The following is an 11,239-nucleotide window of genomic DNA, read 5'->3' as shown; positions in this document are numbered from 1 at the left end:
CAACCTGTACCCCCTAAAAACCATGTTTAGTACTTGTATCATTATTCTAAATTTCTATTTCCAGTAGTAAATAAAACCTGAAAGCTTTTCTTTTCACTTGGAACAAAAAAATGCTAGCTTAGCTTCCCTAAAATATGTAATCATTACATTAAAGATAAAAAAAATAGTTACAATCCAACCATATTTTTGTGTTTTTGACTGCAATGGATTCCATTCCACTCTAAACTTCCAGTGACACCAGATATAAGAGACCCACTAAATGCTTTTTTAAACACACAATTGGATGCTTTAACCCCCAAGCACATGGTCTTTTGGAGGTGGGGGACAAGTGTCACATTTTAATGTACACACCCCAAACTATTTAACTTTGCGATGACATCTTATCATAAGAATGCTGAGAATCTGGGAGGGATACAAACTTGGGAGCTGCCCCCTCCTCAAACACACCCAGACAAAATAAGAGAACACAAAAGGCCGAAACAGGAGCTCACTCACACACGTCTGAACACACACATTCTATAGGCACACTGGGCACGCCAACACACCGTAGAACAATCTGTGCCGAGTCAGGCCACGGACAAAGGCAAAAGCAGACTAAACACAAATGTAAAGACACGACACACACAAACGGCCTTTCACACTTAGGGGCGCGCACACACACAGGCAATGTTAGAGCAAGCAGCCCCCCCATTTGCAGCCCAGGTTGTTTTACGCTGATGCAGACGACAGGCAGTCGAGAGACAAGTTCTATTTAAAGATGAGAGCACACACACCTAATTCTGCTGTCCGCTGAGACACACAGGTCTATCAAACACCCGCTCGACCCCTCGGTTTAACCTGGATGACGCGCATTCTTTTTTAAACAATCATTTTTCAGCCGTGTGTAAAATGTAAAAACATAGTAAATATTTGAATCGGTTGTCAGCTCATATTTTCCACCGACAGAACTAAAAACCCATTTACAGCACAAACCAAACTCTTAATGTCAATTATTTATAAGTTTTTAAAAACGTCCATAGCCAAGAAACAGACAAAAACAAATAACCAAGTATTTATCTAAATTGCGCTGAACAAGTATTTTCACATAAATTAACTACGGAGCTTACCCAACTACCCAATGAATTGATAACTTCCTCCACTTCCTTGATATGCATCATGATATAATTCATAGTTCCTATTTCCCCGACTGTGTATAGTTACATTATCTCAGCAAATATTGATAATGCAAGGTAATTGAAGTAAAAAAATAATAATTTTAATTGAAGTTCTTATCAACTTTTGGGATAACTACAGATGGGCCATGATAGGTATAAAGCTAATCGTATCATTAGTTGGCAGGTGTGTGAAATTTGCTCTCCCATCCACTGGGGGAGCGGTGAGCTGCAGACACAGCCGCGCTCAGGAACCATTTGATGGTTTAAGCCCCCAATCCAACCCCTTAATGCTAAGTGTAAAGGAGGGAGACATTGGGTTCCATTTTTAAGAGTCTTTGGAATTACTCTGCATGGATTTAAACAAATGACCTTCCAGTTTCAGTGCGGACACTCTGCCACATGGCCAATGAGCTGACTTTGTCCCAGACACAACATGTCTATCACATTCATGCCACTGCCTACTCTGTAACTGAGCAGTGTTGGATTTCGAGTTCCTTTAATTTTTTTGCACTGTTTACTCCATGTTAGCTTGTTGTAGCTAGCATGTCTTGTCTGGTAATGCCTCCTGATATTGAACTCCTTGAAAGCAGACACAGCCTTGTGGCATATTTAGAAAGTTGTTTGTTCACTGAAAAAAACCTCAAATTTCCATTTTTCCTGGAAGTGACAGTGACATTTAAAAAAAATTGTAGACACAGTTCTTAAAAAAGTGATGGGGGGGGCACATAGTATAGATTTTACAGCACAAGTATGGGGGCTGGTGGAAATTTGAATAGCATCCGCATTTGGTCTACGGGCCGGACATGCTTGACTTGACCAAAGAATTAGGTTTGACAACAATCATCTCTCACTGTCAGCTATCCAGTACAAAAGCTGGTATTGAGTAAAGTTGCTCATAAAGTTCTCAAATATGAAATTTGAAAAAAATAAAGTATATGATCTCCAACTTGATATAGGGGAATAAACTGAAAAGCACTCAATATAAGGAGCATTTAAAAAATAAATGTGAAAGCTTGCTAAGAACAACCAAAAGCAATAAGATGAAAAGAAGAAGAGTGAAAAAAAAGCATTTCCACATTATGCAAGTCACTAAAACATCTGCTTTATGCATTCAGCACCCCCAACTAACCACACAATGCAAATATCTAACATGAAGCATGAGCCATCACTTCCTTTCTGCAAGTTCTAAAAATGTATCTAGGTTGTAACCAGTCAAGGTAAACTTTGATCATAATTTACACTAAAGACACTCACACAGTCTGTGCAATTGAGCCTGTTTGCATGCACATAATTGAATAACCATGAGCAAACACATATATGCAAACTGGTTATGGAAATGTGATTAATAGAAAATCCTAGATCTATATTGAGTACATGGTGGTTCATCCAGATCATTTTGGAGGGTTATACATTTTCAAACTTCCTGTTGCTTTCAGAACCTGGTTGGTCAAACAAACAAAAAAAAAAAAAACAACCAGCACTGACAATTGTAGTGTTAGCTTTGCTCATGTGGGAACTAATATGTCTACAAAGTAAACAACATGTCGCTGTTCAACAGTACATTTGAACTCAAAGAGGAAGGAACAAGCGTTGCCTTGAATACACAATGCTGGTAGAACTGTAGGTGTGACAATATTTTCTTAAATATCAGATTCTTCCCTGTGAAAGATGAGATATTTTAAGAAATCAGGCAGTAGTGGGATATTTGTCATTAGAGATATAAAACTGGAACTCAAACCCTGGTACTTCCTGCAGAATGTTTTTTTTTTTATCATCACAACTTTATTTAAAAAAGTGCCAAAACAACACATTACATCTTCCAAAGTAGTATCACTACAAACATTTGGCCAAAACTTCTGATAAAGCACAGATTAGAGTAAAGGTGGCAGACAATACTTTGCAGAAACGATTCCATAACTTTCTACAAACACACATAAACTTTAATTTCTCTAAGCTAAATCGAACTATCTGCTATGGAGATAGGAGAGGATGTCCCAACCGCACTGTTTATTTCTCTGAGAAAACTATTGACTGCACAGACACCGAAGCGGAAAGTTATGAGTGGAAGGAAACAGGCATGGTTTACATATGAGGAAGTGCCAGCTTCTCCATCTCCCTTCCTTTGCTCACAGCTGCTTACTGACATCATTAACCGAGAAGGAGGACATCGGGGCCGGGTTTGAGCATGAGCTCAGACGAGGAGAACGACAACAAAACCAGGCGAAAGAGGGCAAGAGAATAAATAAAACACCAAGATTTCCTCTCCATCCGCTTCTTATTTTGTCTACAAATTATCCAATGCTAGCGCACAGGGGTATTTAATGGTGTGTCACCAATAAACCCAGCTGGTTGGGCTTGTGTGGTCTTATCTGAAAAAGCTGTAGTGCCAATTTAAAAAAAGATATATATATATTTATGCACATGTATCAGTTGTTTTGTTGTTATTTAGTGAAGATGTTAAAAGTTACAGTTTACCTTCTTTACATAAAGTTGAAAAAAACCTCGGACACCCTTCATTCCAGTGTTTTATGAGGCAGCAAACAAACTTGTTTGGGCAGTTGAAACACCTCATACACTTGTTTTACAGCCAGATTTATAGGAGAAAAAAATAACAGCGCTATGAGGAATTCAGTTTGGGCAACATGTTGACCTTTTGTTTAAAGTGCACTCAAATGCCCCATTTTGCGCTAAGCACTTTAAATGCGATTAAATTATCATGACCATTAGTCCTTGACCTATTCAGGCTAACAACTGCAGTGTGGCTGGTGGTGATTTTCTGCCCTGTGGCAAAGAAAGAGTTTATTCCAGCTATAAATCCTGTTTTCAGGTGGTTCATAAATAACAAGAGTCCACAAAATATATCACATTAACAACACAGGAAATATCCTGCAAGTTTCCCCTCTAATGTTGACAATTAAACACTTAAACTGATCGCTGATGAACCCCGGCCAGAATTATTAAGTTTACAATCCCTAAAAGCGATAGCTGCAGAGCATGCTCAGCCAAGTCTCGAGTACACACACAACAACCAGAGCACTGCAAAAAAAAAAAAACTTCCTTTACATGTACTTGTAAGGCATCGTCTTAACCGGTAATAAAGAAGAGGAACAGAGTAATTTATTTGTAGCTGACATTAAAAAAAAAGTTACAAGAAATTATTTAAGTGCAAACACAGTTTCCATTCCTTTATAGTGCATATCTGTGTTTTGAGGGTGGCCAACACTGCTATTACAACTTAAAAAGCCTTTGCAGATGGCTCGACGCTGCTGCAGACTTCTGTTAAGTCAGGGAAATCTGAACCTTTAAAATCCTTTACAGCTCAGCTACCTTCCAAGAAAATGCTGTTTCACTTTTCTGTCCAGTTATAGATCATTTGTAGCTGAAAATGTTTGTCTATTATTCAGTCAGATAGTTGCACAGGTTTGATCTATTTTAAAAGTTGTGGTGGGACCGTTGGTGCAGAGTAAGTCTTCCTCCACTTTCCATCATTCATTTTATTTACACTCCTGCTAGCTTACAGCCCCTCACAACCCCAACCGGGTAATGGTGGGGAAAAAAAGGCAATACCGAAGCTATCCAGCCGTACAGTTTTGTTTGACAGTTTTATGACACAAAGTCATACATGGATCTTATCGTCTACAGTTAGGTGCATCGGAATGGAGTTTGCACATCTGTATTTTTTCTGTCTGCTCCTGATATGTAACAACTTGAATAAAGAAATTCTCAGAAATAAAACTTTAAGTCTATTTTTCTTTTAATATGACCTCCATTATGCAAAAAAAATTAAAAAGTACATGTTAAAAACAGCAAAAACATGATTTTCATCCCATGTGTGTGCCTAACTAGCTAGTGCTCAGTATGGATCAGTCACGATCCGTTGCTCCCCTTATATTTGGATTTTGTGCACCTCTGCACCAACACATAGAGAGATTTCTGGTCAGAGCAGGACATGACCAAAAATAAACGAGGCAGCATTGCTAATTTTGGAAACTGAGCTTTGTTCATTAGCCTCATTAGACTTGATTAAGAGTCACACTGTGGCTTAAATTGTAAAGTAATGTGAAATCTAATAAAAAATTAAGTTTTGTAAAAATACACTCACACTTCAACAAAGTAGTTTCGTTCCTTAAAAGTCCTAAAATGGTGCATTATTGTCTGAAGTGGGGCTAATCTTGTGTTGATGTTAAGTAAAAAATCTCAAGGTCTTTTGGTGCCAGCAGAGGCTGGAGATGTGTGGGGGTCACAGATTCTCTCACACATGCAGAGTCCAAATCTTTCGTTTTTAATCTTCAGTTCAACTTTCGTCACACACTTTCCTCATTAGCATGGCCCTTAAATTCTCACAGGTTTTCTCCTTTAAGTGTTCTTTTCTTCTTTCTTCCTTTTCCACCCCCCTTTTTTAAGTAAACACAACTTCATATATATTTCCCTCTCTATTCTTGTAAATCTAAACATACCAGCACACCCTACCCCCTCCGCTGAATCTATAGGTGCCTAAACGCTGGGCAGGCTCCCAATGACATTCTCTGAAAAGACACGCTGAACTCTGACCTCTACCCCTCCTCCCTCCATCCTGAATATATGCTATCTTCCTTGACTATTTTTTTTTTTTTTGGACGATTACTCCAAAACTGGTCTGCAAGCCACAATGATAATACCTAAAGAGCTAAAACCTTTACTTTTCCTTGCAGAAAAAAATGTAGTTTCACTTTGTATATTGTGTTTTTTGTACCCCTTTTCTGCCCTGCTGTGCCGAGTGAATTGCACCGATATGGAACGGCATAACACTTCTCACCTCTTATACCCCTTTGAACCTTCTTGTGTGGCAGTAAGAGAGGAGAAACTCTTTGGTATCCGAGCTAATGCGGGGTTTTTCTCACCTGACTTGGAGAAACCCCATGGCTAATGGCCACCAGTAAAAAACCTCATTGTCATTTAAATCAGCTTTTACAGTGAAATACCTCAGAGCATTCCCGTCATTCCAAGATACCTGCATCGTTCTCTTGAGCGTTATCCAGTTTGAAGAGGCATCTGAAGATAAGCTACTGCATGACCTGCCTGCCACTCCCACCATCTACGGATCGTCATAGTTTGTTTAAAGCTTGAGCAAACAATCCCCTTTGCTCCCCTACTTTGTAGCAATCCATCCAAGAAGTTTGGGGTCAGATCCAGGAATGTAAAGATTCAAACCAACCGAATCTGTGTTGCAGCCACTCATAAATACTAGAATTTAGAACTATGAGTGACTTATGTAAACACATGGGTGAGAATAAAAGGGATAGAATGGCACAACATGCACATTTTGCACATATATATACATTGGGGAAAAAAAAGAAAAAGATCCAACACGTTCCAGATGATTCAAACCCCACAGAGCTGCAGTTGACACGCCCACCCAGCAAGGGAATGTGATTGGTTTAAGTTTTTTGTCTTGGGTTTGTGTGTGGTCATGTAACTTTACCCCCCATTTCTCACACACATTTAGGGGTGTGGAGAAAAAGTTTGACTTCTTTGTGATCAAACAAGCAATAAACACTTAAAAACACAAAGCTTAGTTAGTAAAAGTAGATGTATTGTAATGATTCAAAGCACTAACTTTGCCAAGTGGCCACATTTTTACAAATACAAGAAGAAACAAAAGAAGAGACATGAGACAGATTGGCTTTGCTGAAGCTGGACGTTTGTTTCCTAATAAACAAACTGCTGTCTCCTAGATGCAAAGCATTGAGCAAAGCTGATTTTAGCCCCTAGGATTGAGAAAGACTGTCGGAGGATCATGTGATAAAGATGAGAGGAAAACAACCACGTGGTTCCATTTAAAATGATCCCAAATCAAAGAAAATGCCCTGAATCTTGTATAGAAAAGAGAAAAAGTGGATTATAACTAAACAATCAATAGGATTATGGTAGGTTATATCAAACAATCAATATCCTAAATAGTTGTAGGGGTTTCACATATCATGTAAACTAAAGTTTCCTTGCAGAGCAGTAAGTGTTAGATCAGGGAAAGCAGTTTCACGTGAGAGCATGTCAGTGCTAAAACCTCCGCTCTCTCTGACCGTCATATGACCGGCTGAGATTGTTATTCTACATCTCTCCGACCGCTGAACGCACCTCTACTCATCAACAAGAGCTCAGAGAGTCTGTTTTTCTACTCCAAATCGCCGCCCTTTGCCACGAATCTACTCAAACGCAGAACGCTTCCTTTTCTGCTTTATATCTCACTTTCTCTTTTGCGATGAACACTGGCTGCAGAGGTTGCATCAGTGCTACCCAAGTTAAGCAACATGGTTGTGTTAAAGCGCGTGCCATCCTGTTTCACGTTACACAAACTTTACAAGCCGACTATTTACAAAAAAAAAGATGAGAATGAAGGTTCATTGAGGAACCCGTTTTCCCCGTGCACCTGTAAAGATGTCAAACAGTTCGATGTTTGACTGTTAGCACACGGGCTGACTCATGAAATCAAACCCACTTCCATGTAACCAGAAGATGTCTGGCATTCTCTTCTGCTTTCAAAAGGCATTTGTGCGGCTTGTAAGGCTTGTTATCTAATAAGCCGCTTGCTTCCGGTCACATACATTCAAACCATCAACACCCACAGCTCACGGGGAACAATGGCAGGACTGCGTTCTCTTCTCGTCTACAGTGTGATCATTGTGTATCCTTCAAAACTTGATCTATAAAAGGATGTTGCTAAACCAAAATACTAAACTCAGTCAGAGATTCAATTAGCATGGATAGCTCAGTCAGAGAGATCTTTTAGAAAATAATTTGGTTGAGGATGAAGTTGTCAGGATACCAGAATAAAATTTGGAGAGGTGGTACCTAGATCCTGACAGAACCAAATACACAGGCATGTGATGCTCAATCATAAATGTTCTAGAATGGGCTTTTAGCAAATGGTGTTCACACTGGACTGTTGCTACCTGATACTGGCGCATGTACTCACAGTTGGAAGAGGCTTGATTTGAAATGTTGTAGCGGTGTAAATCTCACCAATCTTGCTCCAGGCTTTGAAAGACTTGGTGTCATACAATTCCAGTCGAGCACAAACTGCAATTATTAATTTCTTCTCTATGATGAATTTTCAAACGGTTGGCACTTGCTTGTTTTGAAAGGGACGCCATCCGTACGTCATTGCCAAATCTGAGTCCCTGATTGGTCAAACTGGTTTAACTTTTAACATGCTTTCAATAACCGGGTGTTTTGTAAGTAGAGCCTTAAAACTGACGTGAGAGTTTTGAACATGGAAGTCCAAAAGTGTATATAGACTTTTCAATGGAAGGGGTTGCTTAATTGTGCTATCCTAGGCAAGTTTACATTAAAAGTAGGGTCATCTGGACCCCATAAGACAGCGCGCTTAACTTTTTTTCCAAGGATTTTTTATCTTCAATGGTGTCCGTGGCAGACATAAAAATCCTGTCAAACTTTGTCATGGGAGGGATCACACATCAGTATAAGAGTTGGGTCATCTGGACTCCATAAGATAGCTCAAGCTATTTCCGAGTCTATTGTGAACATAGCATAAAAGGAAAAGTCTACAGGAGTTTGTTCTGGTAGAGTATGGACTTACCTGTAGCTCACACCACGCCACCTCCACGGTAGTCTCAGTATCCAGCCCCTTGTACACAGTCTTAAAAGATCCTCGTCCAATCTCAATGTCAAATTTCAGGAAACGTCCGTCCGGGGAGGTCCCCACAGCTTTCGTCTCTGCCTCCTCTATATCCTCTTGTACTCGTTTCTCAGCTTCCCTTTGCTCGGCTCTCGCTTTTGCGAGCCCTTTCTCCTCCTCTTTTTCCTTGTCCTTCTCTTCGGTCGGACTGCTGACACTCCCTTCATCTACAATCCCTGCTCCATTTTTTTCCACCTGCTGCGTCTCCTGAGTCCCTCTGGAGCGCAACAAAGCATCAGATTTTATGCCTTCCGCCTTGTCTGTAACATCCAATTCTGTCTGAACGAGCTCTTTCCGTGTTCCGTCTGCGCCATAGGCAGCATTGCTACAGGTGGGAACAGCAATTGTGCAGACGTTCACACTTGAATCAGTCTTCTCTACGTGTTCTTGTCCAGCTGCCCCACTAAGGTGGGGCTGAAGGCTGGTGCTCAGCAGATAGGAACCTCTTATTTCACCCTTGCCTTCAGAATCGTGCCCCCCAGGCCAAGAAGAGGACAAGAAGACAGGAGTTCCTTCACAGTCTGGGGGTGAGGTGAGGATCACAGCTGCTTTGCTGGGCAGGTCCAAAGCTGTGGCATTTGAGTCACAAATGACACTCCGTCGGAAGAAGCGATGCTCAGCTGTTTTTGAGTCTCTATCCATTGTATGGCGCCGCCGCTGCACCTCGGGCTCCCCGATGATTTTCTCCACAACGTGCGTGTCTGAACTGGCGGAGCCATTCACATTCTTGTGGGGGGTTTTAGGTGATGGACAGGGGGAGGCAGACGTGGAAGGGGAAAGTGGGGCAATGAATTTCACTGCTTTACTGTTAGCTTTGCTTTCCGACATATTTGCTGAGAGCTCAAATAATAAAAAAAAAACGAAAATGTGAGTGTATAAATTTGGATTTTTTTCCTTTGTAAATAATTGGAGAAAAAAAAAACACTTGCAAGTTATGGAGCTAGAACTCAAATAAAAAAAAAGCTCTCTTTAAATCAAAATCAGCAGGTTTCTTTTTTTTGTTGGGTTTTGTTAGTTTGTTCAAGCTATCCACTCTGCTTCCTTTTTAACAAGATGTCCTGCAGTTCCTATAAGGCCCTTCCTTAGAAGGCTCTGGGATGCCCCAGGTTGGAGGAAGGGGCTTAAAGACTGGGGAGGGGAGTGATGACAGCCAGTCGAAGGAGAACAGTTGCAAGCAATGCAATAAGTTTCCTGTGGTCAAATTAACCTCTGAATCCATCCTGCTTCCAACATCCAGGGCGGCACAACCACAACATGGAAGGACGGGACAATCAGACTGGAGCGACGCTTCAAACAATGAGATGCAGCCGGAAAGTCTGTTGACGTCTATGAGCGACAATGACAGGTTCACCTCCGGGGCCCCCTGGGCCTGTCTGGTCAAGCCAGACAGAAGGCCTTAGGTAGGCCTGGCCTAGCCGGTCTGTTCAAGTCCTTGTTTCTAGAAGAAAAAAGAGGGAATAATAAATATTGCATAACTTAATCTTGAAGTTTAGTTTGTTGTACCATAAAGAAACTATTTGTTTCTGTTAAAAAGAGCCCCCCTCATCAGACTTCTTTTCCTTCCAGCTATCCCAGTGTTGCTGGTGCAGTGGAGTGACACAGCAGAGTGTATGCCTAATTGCTCCACGTTCCATATTTAGGCCAAAGTCGCTGCAGCCTGCCTGACCTCGGGGTTATGCTGCTCCCTGGCAGTTCAGCAACCTGATACAAGAGGGGAGCAGGAGCTTTTGCAAAGCTTAGAGCAGCGCTTCATTTATTACTCAGCATACTGAATTACAAGCAATGTCAGAGGTACAAAATAGTCCTCCGAAATGTGCAAGTAGCCTTACATAACCGCTCACAGACAACTTCTCCTGGGTTAGCACCACAGACACAGGAACTAGCTGCTGCTTTGAGGTGTAACGGCAAAAATCGTCCCCCCACCGATCGCTTTGATGCTTTCGTGTTATGCATGTGTTGTCAGGACACTCTTAAGAAAAAAATGCAGTCGTTGATGAGGTTTCTTCAGTCACGGTCAAAAGTAAAGTTCTTTAGAGTTGGAGGCAGAGTTCATGAATCACTTCCCCATCAATCATACATGCATAAATTCACGGTTAAATTACAGTTTTAGTTATGATTCCATTAGAGCTTGCACTTAATCATGTTGTTACACATGCAAATAAACATGAGACAGTTTGATAAACTACAATAGTTGCCAGTAAGGTTAGGAATAACCTCAGTTCAGTGCATCTGAGACTTTAATTAAAATAACGCCACTTTAAAAGCCTGATTAATTAGTTAAAATTGAGAAAACATTTCTCAATGAAGTGTTTTTTTTTTTTTTACTGAATGAGTTTTGGAAATCACAGGGACAGCTACTCTTATCTGGCATGGGTAGAGCTGCTTTCTCACCCTCTGATTCATCAGTCTC

At 40.8% G+C, this 11,239-nt stretch overlaps 1 protein-coding gene across 1 annotated transcript in view; it reads right to left on the bottom strand.

The window, feature by feature from the left end:
* The window catches only part of wnk1b (WNK lysine deficient protein kinase 1b), a gene marked incomplete in the record, with an annotated part of 82,127 nt that overhangs the window by 70,239 nt on the left and 649 nt on the right, over window positions 1-11,239 (bottom strand). The window contains 1 exon segment of the mRNA XM_036210266.1: window positions 8,731-10,267. Coding sequence (XP_036066159.1) covers window positions 8,731-9,657 — 927 coding nt within the window.

The sequence above is a fragment of the Oryzias melastigma genome, linkage group LG23, assembly GCF_002922805.2.
Source record: "Oryzias melastigma strain HK-1 linkage group LG23, ASM292280v2, whole genome shotgun sequence".
Classification (NCBI taxonomy): domain Eukaryota; kingdom Metazoa; phylum Chordata; class Actinopteri; order Beloniformes; family Adrianichthyidae; genus Oryzias; species Oryzias melastigma.
The sequence above is the reverse complement of the archived record's forward strand: the minus strand, read 5'-3'. Positions and strand labels throughout refer to the sequence as shown.